At 39.7% G+C, this 19,655-nt stretch overlaps 1 protein-coding gene across 2 annotated transcripts in view; it reads left to right on the forward strand.

The window, feature by feature from the left end:
* TMC1 (transmembrane channel like 1) overlaps nt 1–19,655 on the forward strand; it is a 241,810-nt gene that overhangs the window by 193,058 nt on the left and 29,097 nt on the right. For both annotated transcript variants that reach the window (XM_080668801.1, XM_080668800.1), the window contains 6 exons: nt 3,026–3,168; nt 8,770–8,914; nt 9,712–9,906; nt 12,940–13,119; nt 13,236–13,397; nt 15,814–15,942. In XM_080668801.1, coding sequence (XP_080524927.1) covers nt 3,026–3,168; nt 8,770–8,914; nt 9,712–9,906; nt 12,940–13,119; nt 13,236–13,397; nt 15,814–15,942 — 954 coding nt within the window. The remainder of the gene's footprint in view (nt 1–3,025; nt 3,169–8,769; nt 8,915–9,711; nt 9,907–12,939; nt 13,120–13,235; nt 13,398–15,813; nt 15,943–19,655) is intronic.

Genomic DNA, 19,655 nt, shown 5'->3' on the forward strand with positions numbered 1-19,655 from the left:
AGGTAAGAGTCAGTTACAGGAAATAATTATAAAATGAATGCCTTATAGTTATGGAAAAAATGAAACAGTTCAGGATATCTTTAAACTGCACAAGGGGCCAAGTCCCAATACTTACCAGGGTCTGTTATTGTTCCCTGGGGACAAGAGTGCCAGTTTGAAGGTTCTGGACAGGACATTGGATTTAAAATAGCTGAGATGAAGCAGAGACCTTACCTAGATGAATGTGAAAGAAGATGTCATGGCCCAGCCAGTGTGGCTCATTGGTTGATGTTGACTCATGAAACAGGAGGTCATGGTTCAATTCCAGGTCAGGGCATATGCCCAGGTTGCAGGCTTGATCCCCAGTGGGGGAGGAGGGGTGCAGGAGGCAGCTAATTGATGATTCTCTCTCATTATTGATGTTTCTATCTCTCCCTCTCCCTTTCTTTCACTGAAATCAATAAAAACATACACACACACACACACACACACACACACACACACACACACATGCTAGAGGCCCAGTGCATGAAATTCATGCACTCAGGGGGTCCCTCAGCCTGGCCTGCACCCTCTCGCAATCTGGGATCCCTCCGGGGATGTCCGACTGATGGCTTAGGCCCACTCCCAAGCCAGCAGTCAGACATCCTTAGCGCTGCTGCGGAGCTGATGCACTCGCCAGCCATGAGCCTGGCTCAGGGCTTCTGACTGAGTGGCGCTCCCCCTGTGGGAGCACATTGACTACCAGAGGGCAGCTCCTGCATTGTCTGCCCCCTGGTGGTCAGTGTACATCATAGCGGCCGATTGTTCCGCCATTCAATCGATCTGCATATTAACCTTTTATTATATAGGATACACACACACACACACACACACACACACACACACATTAAAGATGGCATGGAACCAAATGCAGGGAAGTCTTCCAAAGATTATTTTCCTGAGATTTCTGGGTCTTGGGCAGTTGGCCAGTTCAGGTCTATTTGGTATCCTTTCCTATCTTAGACACGAGATTAGCTCACTTGCTTTCTCTACTTGAGGTTTCTACCAGTTGTTTAGCCTCAAATTTTATTTGGGGTTTGGAGTTATCTTTTCTTGAGCTGAAAAATGCGAATACAGGCAGATACGGTGCAGGGAAACACTTTGGTTTTGAGCATACCCCTCCCGTCCCATCCTGATTCTACTTAAGCCCAGGAGCTCTTCTGAGATTTTCCTGGAAATTTTCCCCCTGCTAATTCTCACAGAGTATTACAAAATAAATTTGCTGCAGATTTTGGGAGGAATAGTTTTTTTTTTCTTCTTTCTTTCAGATTTCTGATTTGAACTAGACATAATCTTTTTTTAAGGCAATTTTCTAAATTACTTCTCTTAATTCTTTCCTTGGAAATTAGCATCAAGGACATTTCCTCTTCTTCCTCCTTCTCTTCCACCTCCCCCTCCCATTTCCTCTCCTCCTTTTTTCAACAGTGGGCTTCAAAGTCCCTGGCTTGGTACAATTGATGTTAAAGTCAACTAATTTAATTTTTTTTTCTAATTTTTTTTCTAATTAGTTTACATTTTCTTTCTTTTTCTTTTTTAAAATATATTTTATTGATTTTAGAGAAGAAGGAAGAGGGAGAGAGAGAGATAGAAATATCAATGATGAGAGAGAATCATTGATTGGCTGCCTCCTGCACGCCCCCTACTGGGGACCGAGCCTGTAACCCAGGCATGTGCCCTTGGCCAGAATCGAACCTGGGACCCTTCAGTCCGCAGGCTGACGCTCTATCCATTGAGCCAAACCAGGTAGGACCCAATTTAATTTTTTAATATTCAAGGGTGACTCACTTGACCTCAAGAGGAAGCCCCACATTGACAAGTTACTGTCTCCTCACTTTATATAGCACAGTCATTTTAAGTTATTGTCTGAGAGATAAACTCAGAGAGAAGCTCAAGAAGTGGATATATAGTAACACAGAAACAATGATTCCATACAGAGAGTGAAAAAACACAGTGAATAAGAGGAGAGAAAGATGGAAGGACAATAAGGAAGCAGAATCAGAATATGCCTATGTTCTGTGTACGTCCCCCTCAGGTGACTTCGGGAAATGGTGATTCTAACCCCACTGGGTAATTTTTGGGAGAGAGCATGTACTGGTAATTACACAAATAAACATGCTGGTTATGGGAGGTTATGGGATGTAATAGTCCTTCTGAATAGAAGGTTGTGCAGATCACTTCCAATGTCACCTCACCTGTTCCTTGCCCAAGCTAAGACACTGCTCTGGGTTTTAGGAGAACTAGTCTAACTGTGGCTCAGGCGACTGGAAGTGGAAACCTGCCATCACAATTTGAGGAAGCATGTTTCACATCCTCCCCCAAATATCAAGCAAGTTCTTAAAATTATAAATCTGATGACACCATAAACTGTTTTTATTGAATTTATTGGGGTGACATTGGTTAATAAACTTATATAGGTTTCAGGTGTACACTTCTATAATACAACATCTGTATATTGTATTGTGTGTTCACCACCCCAAGACAAGTCTCTTTCCATCACCATTTATCCCCCTTTACCTTCTTCTAACTCCCCCCATCCCCTTCCCTCTGGTAATCAGCATGCTGTTGTCTGTGTCCATGAGGTTTTTTGTTTTTGTTTTTGTTGTTGTTGCTTAAATCTCTTCATCTTTATCACCCAGCCCTGCAATGCCCCTCCCTTCTGACAGCTGTCAAACTATTATCTATCTATGAGTCCCTTTCTTTTTGTTTTGATGTTCTAATCAATGGGCATTTCATGGTAATGGCTCCACTGCTGAGCAAACCTGTATTTGATTAAAAATTGGGTCTATTTAGAAGTCCCTGAATTTCAAGTAAACCAAGTAACTGCCAATCAATGTGGCAGCTGGAATGTTCACTCTCTGAAGCAAAACAATAGGGCTCACGTCAGAGCCATCTCCCAAGTTTGAAAATTAATGTCATTTTGTCATTCCTTTTAAAAATCCATCTTTTTTTTCCTTTGAGTTTCTCTTCATGGCATCTGCTAACTGGCTTTGTTGTTGGATTTTAGGGCTTGGCGCAATATTCCGTCCTCTTTTATGGCTATTACGACAATCGACGAACGATCGGATGGATGAATTTCAGGTTGCCGCTCTCCTATTTTCTGGTGGGGATCAGCTGCATCGGATACAGCTTTCTGGTTGTCCTTAAAGCGTAAGTTTCATTGGGCTCCTGGGAAGCAGACAATGATTTCTGGAATCAAATGGGAGAATGGATGTAATTTTTTTTTTCTGTGTTACATTTAGAGGATGCAGATGAGATAAAATGTTGTTCTAATCCGATGCTAATGTTACACTATTACATCCTCCAAACAAAAGGACTGAACATGAGTGCAGGCCTTTAAGTCATCTCACTGCCTACCCATCCTGTGTTTAAGCATATTTTTAAAATGTGCCTTTTTGTACTTTGACGTGTGACTCAATGTTGCAAAGAAGACACAGAAACAGCTGCTGACACTAGTTTTGTGTACAGAGGTTTGTGACTTGCAGAACCAGTTCAATAGGCAGAAATAGTTGTTCTCTGTTCTTTTTTTCAAAAAGCCAGTATAATCGCTCATCCAAAAAGTTTCAGCTGAATAAGGTGGCAAAAACAAATGGCCCCCATGAGACCATTATGATCAATGGTATCATCATGGTTGGTCTTAGAAAAGGATTTATTAGAGCAAGAGGAAGAATTTTATAGGGAACTGATGAAACACCAATTTTTTTCCTCTGCCTGAAATGCATAGGGTGGGGGTAAAGTAGGTTTACAGTTGTATGTATAGAAAATAATGCAATCCTATCTAATAAAGGAGTAATATGCAAATTGACCATCACTCCAACACACAAGATGGCTGCCCCCATGTGGTCAAAGATGGCTGCCCCCAGGTGGACACAAGATGGCCGCCACAAAGTGGCCTGCAAGGGAGGGCAGTTGTGGGCAATCAGGCCAGCAAGGGAGGGCAGTTAGGGGTGACCAGGCATGTAGGGAAGGGCAGTTGGGAGGGACCAGGCCTGCAGGGGAGGGCAGTTGTGGGCGATCAGGCCAGCAGGGGAGGGCAGTTAGGGGTCACCAGGCTGGCAGAGGAGGGCAGTTAGGGGTGACTGAGCCAGCAGAGGAGGGCAGTTGCAGGGGACCAGGCCTGCAGGGGAGGGCAGTTGGGGGGAACCCAGGCCTGCAGGGGAGGGTAGTTGTTGGGGGGGGGGACCAGGCTGGCAGGGGAGGGCAATTAGGGGCAATTGGGCTGGCAGGGGAGCAGTTAGGCATTGATCAGGCTGGCAGGCAGAAGCGGTTAGGGGCAATCAGGCAGGCAGGCAAGCAAGCAGTTGGGAGCCAGCAGTCCTGGATTGTGAGAGGGATGTCCGACTGCCCATTTAGGCCCGATTCCACTAGGATCGCGTCTAAACAGGCAGTCAGACATCCCTCAAGGGGTCCCAGTTTGGAGAGGGTGCAGGCTGGGCTGAGGGCACACACTCCTCGTGCATGAATTTCGTGCACCGGGCCTCTAGTGATAAATAAATAATAATACAAGGATAAACATGGTGTGTCACATACTCACAACTGTAAACCTACTTCTGCCCACCCTGTATTTGTAATACTCTGAGGAAACCTAGTACAGTTGTTTGGGGCTATGAGTAACCTGCCCTTCAGCTAGTTCTCTGCTCTAGCTTAGGAGAAGAATTGAGACACCTCAATTAATGTCCCAACCCTTTAGTTGACTCTGCACAGGGAGAACTGGCCATTTGCTTCATTTCAGGGAAGGGCCTTGTCCAAGGGTCCAAGTCTGTGACACACTTTGGGTCCTGTCCCTGTCACAATTACTGATTCCACCAAAGAACACTATCATATTTAGTTTTTAAGCCCCTTCATGACATGATGACAGCCTTAGTGGAGACCCCACATCCAAAATATTTATCTACTGCTCAAGTGTAATCAGAGATCCTAAATACCTAGTATTAGTTATCTATCTACCTAATGCAGTACTATTACATTCCAAAATCTAAGGTATTTCTAGTCTTTACCATATTTTTTTTTTACTTAAGAAAAATAGATATATATATATTGACTTCAGAGAGGAAGGGAGAGGGAAACAGAGATAGAAACATCAATGATGAGAGAGAATCACTGATCGGCTGCCTCCCGCACACCCCCATTTTGATTTGGCAAGACTAAAGTCAGGGGGCCAGTCACATTAGAGAGGCCTCAGAGGATTGTTTCTGAGTTGGTCCTTCACTGTCCTTAGTCACTGGGCAAGCAAGTTTGTGTATGTCCAGTTACTCAGCTCTTTTCAGTGATTCTGTAGAAGTTGTGAATCCCCAGCTGGTCTGCATGGACTCAAATCCCAGCTCTACCATGGACTAAAAGACCTTTGACAACTTGTACAAATGTTCTGTTCTCTAGTTTCCCTCTTAATAGAGTTGTAGTAACACCTTGGTCTTAGGATGGCCATGAGGACTAAATGAGTTAATACATAAAATGAGTTAATACTGAGAACATGTCTGGCTGGTGGTAAATAATTGATAACTGTTGATAATTTTGTTAGGATTGTAACCCATTGGCTTATTGAAGAATCAAATGTAACCCCAATGACAGAGAAGTCACATAGGTTTATGCAGTTACACATTAATGGATTTGTGTATTCATTACAATAATTTTCTAGTTGGTGAATTTTAAGGTTATAGAACAGCATTGTGCAAAGAAATACAAGATGAACCACACATCTCACTTAAAATTTTCTAGTAGCCATATTAATTTACACAGGTAAATTAAGTTAATTTAAAAATACTTTTATTGATTTTTTGAGAGAGAGAGGAGGGGAGAGAGAGAGAAACATCGATTTAATGAATTTTAATAATATATTTTATTTAATTTAATATAGCAAATGCATTAACATATAATTAAAATAATATTATTATTGAGATTTTTTTGGTACTTTCTTTGCAGTCTTATGTGTATTTTATATTATCACATTTTAGGCATTCTGTCACCACATGTTGCTGGTGGTGACCTTATTGGATAATGCCAGACTAGAGCAGTGGTTGGCAAACCGTGGCTCACGAGCCACATGCGGCTCTTTGGCCCCCCCTTTTTTTTTTTTTTTAAATATATTTTATTGATTTTTTACAGAGAGGAAGGAAGAGGGATAGAGAGTTAGAAACATCTATGAGAGAGAAACATCGATCAGCCGCCTTGAGTGTGGCTCTTCCACAAAATACCACGTGCGGGCGCGCACATACAGTGCGATTGAAGGAGTACCCTAATTAAGTTAGTAACAATGTACCTACCTATATAGTTTAAGTTTAAAAAATGTGGCTCTCAAAAGAAATTTCAATCGTTGTACTGTTGATATTTGGCTCTGTTGACTATTGAGTTTGCTGACCACTGGCCTAGAGGAAATGGCAGTTTTTCCTAACTAGCTTAAAGATGCCATTTAGGATAGCTGCATGGCACCAAATCCACATTTTCTCTCTTAAAGTCATTCATATTATGCCAATAAAACCAACCTGGCTTTGGTCCCTCCCTTTGGCATGGACCTTTGGTTGTTTGTTACATGATTGGCCAGTGGTTTAAACTCGTTATTGTGTATTGCAAAACAGTTACAAAGCAATTCATAACTCCTACCCACTCCTAGCCTTGGGAACAAGGCTTGGTAGAAAGAGAATTAATGATATATAAGTGATTCCACAAAATCATTTATCATTACCTCTCCTCATCTCCACCCTGATAGAATATATTATTGGAATAAACATGGGTGGCTTTGTGAGTTACATTATTCAAATCAAATAGAAGGGAATCTAGGTTTCAAAATCAATTAGGCTATGGGTGGACTTCAACATCTTGCCCATACTGTTTGTCTAGGTATCCTCATCTATAAAATGGTGGCCAATATCTAATTTTAATTATTTAATTGGGAAATTGGAAGGTAATATGAGATAGAAATCCAAGAAAGTACTTCGAGGTTTTAAGACAGGGTGACTAACTTTATTGATTCAGGACTTTCCCTGTTTTAGCACCAAAGTCTTGTGCCCTGGAAACCCATTCAGTCCCTGGCAAATCAAGACGGTTGGTCACTATAGTCTTAGCTCCTTCCTTCCAAGGCAGTGTACATTACTAACCACATCAGAAGCTTAGAAATATTCATAGTCAAAAATAACATATGTATTAAAAGCAAATTAATACAGTATAATATAAAGTTACATAACATGGAGACCATCAGCCTCTTCATATGTTGTCCTCATCTCTTTGAAGTTTTGTATCACACAGTAAAGGTGCTGTAATTTCAATATCTAATTGTTCCTATTAAAAACAGTTCTTTGAGCTAAAAATGTTGGCATATCCAGAGCAGCAAACCACTGGAAATAGCTGAGTCATTCAGGGCAGGTATGCCTTATGGAGATGGCTCTTGCTGTCTGTTTTATCCCAACAGGCCTTCCCAAGGCTTTCACCTGTTGTAGGGTTCATTGAGATGAGATATCCTCCTTTTTCTGTTTATGAGACTGGCCATAATAGACTAAGCTAACAAGTAGAGCATTGAATACCTAAATAATGTGCACATACAAGCCTCAAATAGTGTGAAAAATTTTGTCCACATAGACTGTCTATCCTCTATATATTAAAAACCTATGTACACCATAAACCAGCTTCAATACATGTATATAAATATTGTTAAATTAGGAAAAGAGAGAATATATTTATCTATTAACCCTTAAACATGACAAAGTAGGTAGTGGTTTAATTATTTTACAGATGATAAAATAATATTAGACATATCCAATGACCTACCCACAGGCATTGACTGTACGACCTATTTGAACCAAATTATATTTGGTTATTTTTTCATAATACATTAGCCCATTTAAAATAGATGAACTTTCATAAGGGGTGGGGACATTAGGGGAATTTAGATGACCTTAGAGATGCCTGTCAACCTATGATGTCACATTTATGTCATGTTGCTTCTTTCTTTCTGGATTCCATAATCACTATGATGTTTAAAAAAACAAAGCCTTATAGGATCGTTTAATAATATGTATCATATAAAATTTCAGTTTTGCTATTTTTAGTGATTAGGGAAAAAAGGAAGTGGAATAAGTAGAAAACAGTTCTCTAACTACTGAAATAAATGTGTAAGTAAATGCATTTAAACTCTCTAATCCAAAAAATTATTTTTTCAATCACCGAGTAGAATATGTATAACTACTATCTCGATTTTTGATCAAGAGTTGCAGAGTAATGGAGAAATGCCATGCATTTGGTGCAATCACTCTTTTGGAGGACATTCTAGGGGGGATTGAAATATATGCAGTTATTTCCTGACCTGACCTGGCTTCGTCCATCTCGAGGCTTCAGGGGGTCTGGGAACCATTGAAGTTGTGTACAACAGTGTCAGAGCCTACCCATATTTTCTTTTCCTGGGAGGGACCCAATGGTTTTCTTCAGATTTCTAAAGATAACCTTATCCCACAAAAGGTTAAGAGCCAAGTATATGAGGCTAAGAAAACAGTTTAGGAAAACAAATAAAAATATGTGTTTTTTATATAACCTGTTTAATTTTTAAAATCATCAAGTCTTTTAATCTTGAAAGCCTAAAAAATGCACAGTTTAAAAACTTAAAAATAAACTTCTATTTTCTGGTTATTAAAAAAAAGTGTTTGAAAATATGTCTTTTAGCTATTGCATCTCCAATTAACCTATACTTACGATGTTTTAACATTCCCTGTACTCTCCTTCTTTTTTTGTATTCTGGTTGCTGGATTAAACTTCCTGTTTTTATAGAATGACCCAAAATATTGGTGACGATGGGGGTGGTGATGACAACACCTTCAACTTCAGCTGGAAGGTGTTCACCAGCTGGGACTACCTGATCGGCAATCCTGAAACAGCAGACAACAAATTCAATTCTATCACAATGAACTTTAAGGTAAAGATGGCCACCTTCCAGAGTCTTTTCTTTGTATTTCTAATATATATATTTTTTATTGATTTCAGAGAGGAAGGGAGAGGGAGAGAGAGATAGAAACATCAATGATGAGAGAAACTCATTGATTGGCTGCTTCCTGCATGCCCCCTACTGGGGACTGAGTCCACAACCCAGGCATATGCCCTTGACCGGAATAGAACCTGGGACTTTTCAGTCCACCAGCTGTTGCTCTATCCACTGAGCCAAACCGCCTAGGGCTTTTCTTTGTATTTGTCAGAGTAAAATGGGAGCAATCCCATATGTTCCAGCTAACAAAGTATCTTGACAATTAAAAGAAAGATTAACTCATCATTTCTGCCTACTGGGACTTTGGCAGGATTCTGATTATGACTGGAAAATATCTGGTGACCCACAACAGCATTATCTCTTCTCTAAGTTTGGTATTAAAATAATGCCATTGGCTTAAAATAGGGGACCATTAGTAACCAGAATCAGATATTTTATATAACAGAACAATGCTCAATATTTAAGATGACTTTGAAGTATTATTTTGTAGCTTTTAGAAAACTGCACTGGAAGAGAATTTAGAATGAAGACTATCCTATTAGATTGCTTAGAGATGGTTTGTAAGAATTCCTCCTTTCTCTCACTTGTTCTCACTTACTGGCAATATTCATTGGTTTGTGAAATCCCAGATTTAGTTAATTTTCATATTTTACATTCTGATGTTAGCAAAATTAATTCCTGAGTTCATGATACTTGTGTAGCTCAGATATTTCTCTTTTTCCTGGGTACAGGAAGCTATAATTGAAGAAAGAGCGGCTCAAGTGGAAGAAAACGTCCACTTGATCAGATTCCTGAGGTTTCTCGCTAACTTCTTCGTGTTTCTAACACTTGCCGCGAGTGGATACCTCATCTTTTGGGCTGTGAAGAGATCCCAGGAATTTGCACAGCAAGATCCCGACACCCTTGGGTGGTGGGAAAAAAATGAAGTTCGTCTCTGCATGCTTTTTATGTGCTTCCAACCTGACATTTGAGATTTTGTGGGTTATGCTTCTATGGCAGAACATTAAATAAGGCCACTCTCTACCTCTTTCCTCCATCTGCCTTGTGAGTTAGCCAACCCTGTCCCACATTTTCCACTCTATCCCAGCCTTATTTGCAAAACTGTCTACTGGCTGTCTTTCATTTTGGGACATTCTGGAACGTTAGAGTTGGGAGAGATGTAAGCACACATATATTCCAACCAGTACAGTTTACAAGGAAATGAGGACTCTCAGGAGATGAGGGGATGTGTTCGTGGTCACAGAACTATGGAGAAAAGTGAGTTAAAACCTAGGATTCTTGGTTTCAAGCCACACACTCTTTTCATGAACTTATGCTGATTTCCCTGTAGATCCTGCATCTGTCACTGAAAGATCCATTTGTTGCCTGAATTCTCTGAAGCAGCGATGATAGAGCCTTGGTTCCTGTGTTTATCTCATGGACACATTCAGATTGCCTCCCCCACTTTGGGCAAGTCTGGGTTCTCTCTGTTTTTCACTAGCAGCCTAACTCCCTATCTCCCTTTTCTCCTCCTAGACGTCTGTCCTCCCCATCTGAATGCTATTCAAATTAAGAAGGTTAGCTCTTTGCCAGGAATTAAATATGATTGTGATTTTCTTTTCAGTGTATCTGCCCATTTAGAAGGTCAGAGAAGGGAGGTCAGAGGTTGATATTTAAAATCAGGAAATCATTGATCATATATTGTTGCTAAGGCCTATTCTCTTTAATAAAATGTTCCAGCATGCAATGTGGCACCATTTAGAACTTGGGCATTTTCAAAGTTTGGGTAGATATAGTCTGTGCAAAGTATAGATTTCCCACACTGAAATTTCTGTAGAGCCTTATAGACCAAAAAGATTAAGTCTTCATAGTATAGAATCTCCTTAAACATTTTTGGACAGTAAATGGTATTACTTACAACAAAAACTTCCAAACAAAAGCATTCTATATTTAGCCATGGTAACAATGGAAATGGAAGGCCATTCATTTAAGAGACTATAATAACACAGACATTTGATGGAAACCTGTGAAACAGTCATTTGGTGGAGATATTTCATTTACTTAAAACAAATAAACTTCAAAGCCTTTACTAAGTTTGCTGTCAAAATTCTTTCTTGTAGTTGTGATAATATTTATAGGCACAATTACCATGCCACTTCATTTTTTAATTTTTTTAAAATATTTTTATTGATTTCAGAGAGGAGGAGAGAGGGATAGAGAGTTAGAAACATCGATCAGCTGCCTCCTGCACGCCCCCTACTGGGGATATGCCCGCAACCAAGGTACATGCCCTTGACCGGACTCGAACCCAGGACCCTTCAGTCCACAGGCCGATGCTCTATCCACTGAGCCACACCGGTCAGGGCAACCATGCCACTTTAGTCTATGGTTCATATTGACCATATTTTTGTATAAATGAACCACAGTAAAGGATGGGTATTGATTATCAATCATTAAAAGGGTCACTCTTTGTAAGAACCTGTTTAATATCCATTTTAGGAGATCCCTGAGTCCTAGGAGCCAACAAAGGTAATAATGGGGAGTTATGCATAACTATAAATTTGATAAAACAGAATTAAATTTACCTTATATAAGATTGTACAAGATCTGCCAAGTTTTTACTTTAGGCTGAAATGATATCATGCTGATTTTATGTTATGCTGATTTTTAGCTCCTGCTGGTCATGCATATATAATGTTCTTAATAAAAATGGAAAAAACATATTGACAATTATTTTCTAAATATAGTCTAGTACTTCCAATCAAAATATGGAATCCACAGGGGGAAATAGGAAATAAATGTTTAATGGTGGCAGTTTGAGCCAGGTATTTAGGAAAGACAGTTGCTAAAGTTACCTGAAAAGTTACCAGAAATCCTATTTTTGAATACTTTTTTTTTTTTTTTTTTTTTTTTTTTTTAGTTTAAGGAAGGATTTTCTTCCACCATAAAAGTAGTACCTGCTCTGGATTTTTTTCCTTTGACTTAATTTAGCCAAATAATATAATCATAAGGGTGCCAGTCAATCAGGAGAGAAGGAACACACATTTCCTACTTGCACTATTTCTCTCTCTCCCGCCGCCCCATCCCTCTCTCTCTTATCATTCTCTTGCCTTTGGCATCATGAACCAGTCTTTTTTTTTAAAATATATTTTATTGATTTTTTTATAGAGAGGAAGGGAGAGGGATAGAGAGTTAGAAACATCAATGAAAGAGAAACATTGATCAGCTGCCTCCTGCACACCCCCTACTGGGGATGTGCCCGCAACCAAGGTACATGCCCTTGACTGGAATCGAACCCGGGGCCCTTCAGTCCACAGGCCGACTCTCTGTCCACTGAGCCAAACCGGTCAGGGCATGAACCAGTCATTTTTTGAAACTGTCTTGCCTTGGCTTCAGTGGCTTCAATAATATCATACTATGTGTTCTTTGGTTTCTCTGAATGTCCTCTGTTTTCTTTGATAAAGCACTTTTTCTTTTGCTCCTAACAGTTTGCATGTCCCTAAATTCAATGTTTAGTCCTGAGCCCATCTCAAGGAAGTCATTCATTCTAACTAATTAAACTAACTCATATGCTGATGATTATCAAGTTATTATTTCCAATATGGATCTCAGTCTTCAAGCAGATCATTTTCCATTGCCTTTGGAAATATGTTGTGTAGTGCAACACCATATCAGAATCAGTTACCATGCAGAACAACACGGGTTCTTTGAGTAGTGAGTGATGTAAATTGCATCCCTCATTATACCAGGAAACACTGTTATTACTGGTATATACACAAGCTCATATACATCCAAATCTTAAGAATGTGAGTTGATATTGATGTTTTATTAAGATTAAATTTTAAAAATGCACGAGATAATCTTCTTTAGTCTAATAAAAGATCAAAGGTATCTAGCTGGAATTTTGTAAAAGTCTGGAGGAAAGCAATAATAATTTCTAAATACTATTAACCTAATTTATCCCTTGTGTCTCCTTGTAGATGAACATGGTCATGTCCCTCCTGGGGATGTTCTGTCCAACATTGTTTGACTTATTTGCTGAATTGGAAGACTACCATCCCCTCATTGCTCTAAAATGGCTACTGATACGCATTTTTGCTCTTCTTTTGGGCAACTTGTATGTATTTATTCTTGCCTTGTTGGATGAGATCAACAACAAGGTAAATCATGTGTCTGGATTGCCATCAGCACGTTACATTCCCAGTCTCAAGACTGCCAGACATGCATTTGATATCTGTGTTATGTTCACTTTTGTTGCTATTGCTTTGCTTTCTAGATTGAAGAGGAAAAGCTAGTAAGGGTCAATATTACCCTGTGGGAAGCCAACATGATCAAGGCCTACAATGCAACACTCACTGGAAATAGCACTGGGGCACCCTTTTTTGTGCACCCTGCAGATGTACCTCGAGGACCCTGCTGGGAAACAATGGTGGGACAGGTAATATCACAAACAGAAGTGCATGACAATTAATGGATTAAAAAAGAGCAGAGTCAATAGTTCTTCCATAAGTGTGGCCTAATTTTTTATTGCTTAAACTAATAAAATGCAGCTAAGATTTATTGAATGCTTACCATGTGCTGGCTGTGAATTTCATATACATTATCTCATGCATGCCTCACATCCATCCACTGAGGGAAGTTCTCCTTTTACACCCCTTTTACAGTTGCACATAACGGAAGGATTGTTTTCAAACAAAATGCGTTGTTTACTACCTATTGGTGTTCTAATAAAGCAACTTGTTTTAATTTATATTACTCTGGGGTTTAAGTATTTTCCAATGTTTTAATTGACTGTGTATTTTCTAATGAGGAATTCTTTTTCTTTTTTTTAAATTATTATTATTATTATTTATTAATTTCTTTATTGATTAAGGTATCACATATTTGTCCTCATCCCCCCATTCCCATCCCAAACCCACCCCCACGCTGTCTGTGACCACTGGTTAGGCTTATATGCATGCCTACAAGTCCTTTGGTTGATCTCTCTCCCTTACCCTCACCCTCCCCTACCTTCCCTCTGAAGTTTGACAGTCTGATCAATGCTTCCCTGTCTCTGGGTCTGTTTTTGTTCATCAGTTTATGTTGTTCATTATTTCCCCTAGATGAGTAAGATCATGTGATACTAGAAATACACTTATAAGAACTGAAAATGAGACAAGCAATAATGGTTATGCTGAGAAGCAAATGAATCAGTCTGTAGTGAGTTTCTTTCTGGGCCAACAGTTCTTTTGAGTCCCAATTTCAGTCAAACAGTTCCTTATGTGTACATGTCATCAATGATATTTCAGTTCTGGATGGTGGACAAATGGTGGTAATGCAGGTCCGACCCTCTCTGGTTTGGTCCTGAGCAACCTGCTGCGACGCACAGCTGCTGACTGCTAGTATGGCAAGGCGTCATCAGCGTCTTCCATCTCTGGACTGTTTCTCTTCTGTCTTCATGGCTGGAGCAGTCCTGTCAATTCCTCTCTATTGCAGGAATCCACGTGGTCTTGGAGTTGTTTTCTGAAAATATACAAACATATTCTCAACCAAAAGTTAATAAAGGAATCTTTTCTATAAATTTGACTTGGGATCCTTTTTCATTTTTTGCCCAAACGATTTTCCTTTGGCTTGTTTTGACACCATGTATGTTTTTCATGAGTGTCTTGCTGTTAGCATTACAAATGAAAGTTAATTTTCTAAAGTAAAAATTTTCTAGATGTAATTTACTTACAGGATATTTTTCCTTACATGATATTCTTCTACTGCCCCCCCCCCCTTTTTTGATTTAAATATTAGGAGGCTTTTGGAAATTTTATAATGTAGTCTTGATAGCTTTTAAATTTTAATTTTTTGCACTAAAATATAACTGCTTTAGGTTCATTACATGTTACGCAATTTTACCATGAGATGAACTACAAATAAAAATTTTAGTTAACACTTTAGGAACAGCTTTTTGTCCAGTACCATTAATTTTTCTAGAATATTCACTTATTTCACTTAACTAATTTAAATCAGTCTGAGAACTTGACTACTATTTTACTGTCAAATTTAATACTCTAACAGCAATCTTATTTTACCCTGTAAATATTAGTGGAAAGGATTATTTGCCTTCTTGAGTAGGCCCTGAGCATTCCTGGTGCTAGGCTGGATTTAGATATCAAAAACCCACTTCCCCACACCATGGGTACAAGACAACTCAAGTCTTGTTGCAGTGAGAGGGCAGCTGCTGTCAGCCAAGTCTCTGTTACCTGGGTCCCGATTTGAGCTGGGCATGGGAAGCAAAGCAGCCATGGGGGCAGGAGACCTCCCTCAGAAGGGATGAGGGTTTAGGCCCCTGCAAAGTTGGGAGGGGGTGAGGGTCTGTGCCCCACCTCTGTTGACCCCCAAGTTCTCCTGAGGATTTCTTGTTTGCATCGTTTGCCAATTCTTTTCCTAATTGGATCACCCATCTATTGTCATACTGATTTGTAAAAGTTTTCATGTGTTAGTAAAACAAATCTTCTATCATCTATGCTGCACATGCTTTTTCCAAGTTTGTCTTTAAACTTTATAAATATTGCTGTTTGCCAGATTAAATTTTAAACTTCCACATGGCCAATATTTTCCTATTTTGGGTTATTGTATGATGCTTATAAACGTTTCTCAGTAATAAGACTTTTAATACAGTGATTTTGGAACAGAAAATAATTATTTTTAGACAAATAAAATAAGGGTGAAGCATTCTTCATTTGCTAGACATGCCTAACTAGTTTCTTTACCATTAATTGCAGTTTCCCTGCTCATACTGTTTAGAAACATGACAAATTCGCTGTCAACACTAGGACCATTTAAAGACAAAAATGCAAATTATAATGCAGATAATATCTCCACAGGAATTTGTGCGGCTGACTGTTTCTGATGTTTTGACCACTTATGTCACAGTCCTTGTTGGGGACTTTCTCCGGGCATGTTTTGTAAGATTTTGCAATTACTGCTGGTGCTGGGATTTAGAATATGGCTATGTAAGTATGATACTCATGTTTCTCTTAACAGATTATTATTTTGTGGCTCATTGTTTACACACACTATGCAAGAAGACATCATCTCAGGATTTAGAGGGTGGGATCTACTTTTAATTATTTATTTTATTTTTTAAATATATTTTTATTGATTTCAGAGAGGAAGGGGAAGGGAGAGAGAGATAGAAATATCAATGATGAGAGAGGATCATTGATCAGCTATCTCCTGCACAACTCCTACTGGGAATTGAGCCCGTAACCCAGGCATGTGCCCTTTACCAGAATTGAACCTGGGACCCTTCAGTCCGCAGGCTGACGCTCTATCCACTGAGCCAAACCAGCCAGGGCGTGATCTACTTTTTAGATGTCAATACAGTAGTTCCCCCTCATCTGCAGGTTATACATTCCAAGACCCCCATTGGATGCCTGAAACCACAGATAGTACCGAACTATATACACTATTTTCCCCTATATAGACATTCCTTTTTACTGAAAGGAACCACCTCATGGCTTCCTTTTGGCATATCTCACTTGCCAGCATTGCTGCTCTTTTGTTTTGGGGCCATTATTAAGTAAAAATGTTATTTGAACACAAGCACTGCAATACCAGGACAATTGATGTGATAACCAAGATGGCTACTAAGTGACTAACAGGCAGGGAGCATCTGCATATGGATACGCTGGATGAAGTGATGACTCACATCCCAAGCAGGCGGGAGCAGGGGGGTGCAAAATTTCATCACACTATGTAGAATAGCGGGCGACTTAAAACATAGGAATTGTTCATTTCTGGAATTTTCCATTTAGTATTTTTGAACAACAGTTGACCATGGATATATGAAACTGTGGAAAGCAAAACTGTGGATAAGGGGAGAACTAGTATAAATGAAGTCCAATGAGTATGGTTTTAATTCAGAGCGGGTTAGACATGAATATCATGGCTCACAATATTCTCATAAATTAGCACAGGATGGCTGAAGCAATGGATGGTGAGCTCAGTAAGTCTTGGACCCAGAGTTAGCTCCCTCCCCACGAAGCTTGTGGCATTTCCAAAAACAGGGCAGGATGGGTAGTGTCAACCTCTTATTCTATTAATGCCTCGGAATGCTACTAAATAAACTCCTAGACACCTATCATGGCTAGTTCCTGTGCAGTACATTGGGAAATAGAAGGATTTATTAATTATAGTGCTTACTTCATAAAGATTACAATCAAATAAGAGCTAAGCAGAGACAAGCAGGAGGCTTTTGAGGATGTTTAGAGGAAGGCCCAGGGTGCTGACAGGGCTCTGGCAAGTGGTGGAGCTGAATTCCAGCAAGCTGACTTTCTTTCCCATGACAGTTTTCTTTGACTTCATCATGGAAGTCAGGTTTCTTTGACTTCTTCACCAGCTCACTGACTACATTCAACCCCGGGTCACCACACCAAGTTCAAAGGCAGCAGCAAGCACTTATCACTACTCTGTGGTCTAATACACTCCAGCGGCCCACCGTCCCTCTTTTGCAAATGAAACAGTCATCTTGGGAAATATGACCTGGGGGTTGGTTGTACCCATTTGCTTAAAATCCTCCAGTAGCTTATTTAGAAGGAATTCCAAATCCCTGTCTTGGCCTTTTAATTCCTTATGTGATCTGTTTCTTTTCTTTTTCTCTGAGCTCACCTCTTACTACTTTTGCTCTTTTATTGTAAAGTCCACAAACGTTGGGATTCTTTCTTATGCTCCAATACAAGATGGTCCTTTCATTGTCATTAGCTGTTCCTCCCTTCAGGGATGCACATTTCCAGAATTTGGCATGTCTCATTCCTTTTTGTCATTAAAGATTCAGATTATGTCACCTCTTTAGAGCTCTTCTCTGGCCGCCCATTCCAGACACTCTCAGCACACTGTTTTATTTTCTTCATGTGACGTATAACTACTTGAAATTTCCCTTTTTAAAAGTGCTTATTATGCGTCTCCCTCTGTTAGCATGTAAGCTCTATGACACAGAGGCCTTGACCTCTATGCTTAGAACTACTAGTATGCCTGTCACATGGCAAGCATTAGGTGTTGAACCTCCTCATTCTAGCACCATCAAGGCAACACCATGCATTTATTGGCAGATTTCTGCTTGCTTCCAGGCATGGAGTCAGCTCTGGCTTAATGTTTCTGAGCCCACAATGTTTCTCTTCTCACTAGTGAAGTGATATCCTTTACTGCTGATCTCCCTCCTGTCTCATGCACCGAGTCTCAGGACAAGTCCTACATTCAGAACTGTCTTTAAGACTCTGGGCTAGCTCCTCTGCCTGGCTATCTGACTTTGAAATCGTACCTTCTCTTAGGTCATCTCTATCATCCTCACTGAAAGTGGCTCTCAGACGAGCCAAAAGCAGTTAGATAATGCTCTTTGGTGAACGATAGTGAGGTAATGCTATATAGATCCAGGATGCTGTTGCATTGCTTTCCCGTTCCCTGCTATGAGGTATTCAGCTGGCTTGGTTTCATTTCTGTTTTCCTTGCCTGATTCAGCTCTTCTGATGCAGACATAAAAATTGCCCTTTTTTGTGTGTGTTAGACTATTGCTTAGCTCATGCTTGCTTTTTAGCCCTTTCTTCTTAAGTGCTAGAAAATTTTGCTTTAAATATGAAGTCAATGCAACATGACCTGGATGCATAAACACTGTAATTAAATGATTGATTTATTATTCATTGAGTGCTGACAGTGCTCTTGAATTAGTACAAAGTACAGAAAAAAAACAACAACAACAAGTTTCTGTCTTGGGTCATAGAGAAAGAATTTTCTTCCATGTTACCTTTGGAAAGTGCTTCGGAGAGAAGTTCAGCATTAAAACAAGTTTTAAAGCATTAAAGTTGGATGATGGATCTCTGATATGGATCCGATTATCACTGGTCCACCAAGGGAGCAACTTACACAAATTGAATGTCTACTAGGAGCGAAACATTATGAGCAAACTCTGGTGCTGGGTGACAAAAGGATACAGAGATAGAAAAGATGTAAGCCTTAGGAGAGGTTGCACACTTGGGCCTGCAAGCTAGATTCAACTTACAGATTTTTTTTCCTTTGGTCCGCAGAGTGATTTGTTTGTTTTTAATGAGCTAACATTTTAGAACTGGAAGATTTACTTTTAAAAATATGGATTTATTGCTTTCCCAATGTAGTGGAAGGCCTGGAAACTTTAGACTCATATTCCCACTCCAGAGAAATTGGCTGGAGCTGAAAAACCATTGCCCTCTTCAGTTTTATTCATTCACCAGTTTCTTACATTCATTACTACTCTTTAATCTTGCAAGCTTCCATTGTCAGTACCCAGCAGAAAATGCAAATGCCATGGGAGAAATCTACTGTGAATGGACTTCCAGAGGGGAAGGGGAGAGGTCAGTAGAAATGCAGACCTGACAGAGGAGGAGGTATTTGAGCCAAGTCTTAAAGGATGATCAGAATTTCAAAGGCTTGAGATGGAAGTAAGCATTCTCAGTGAGGGACAAGGTATAAGACAGGGCCCAGCAGCTGGAAAACATGGGCAGTGCAGGCAGAGAACAGAACATCTGTAAAATCCACTATGAGTTAAATATGAAAATAAAAATCACAGGTAATCTCACCACTATGGCATTGCTTATTTTTTTTTAAATAAATCTTTATTCAGATTATTACAATTATTTCTCCTTTTTCCCCCCATAGCTCCCCTCCACCCATTTCCCACCCCACCTTCTGCCCTTAC

The sequence above is a fragment of the Plecotus auritus genome (assembly GCF_963455305.1).
Source record: "Plecotus auritus genome assembly, chromosome: 5".
In the NCBI taxonomy this organism is placed as follows: Eukaryota; Metazoa; Chordata; class Mammalia; order Chiroptera; family Vespertilionidae; genus Plecotus; species Plecotus auritus.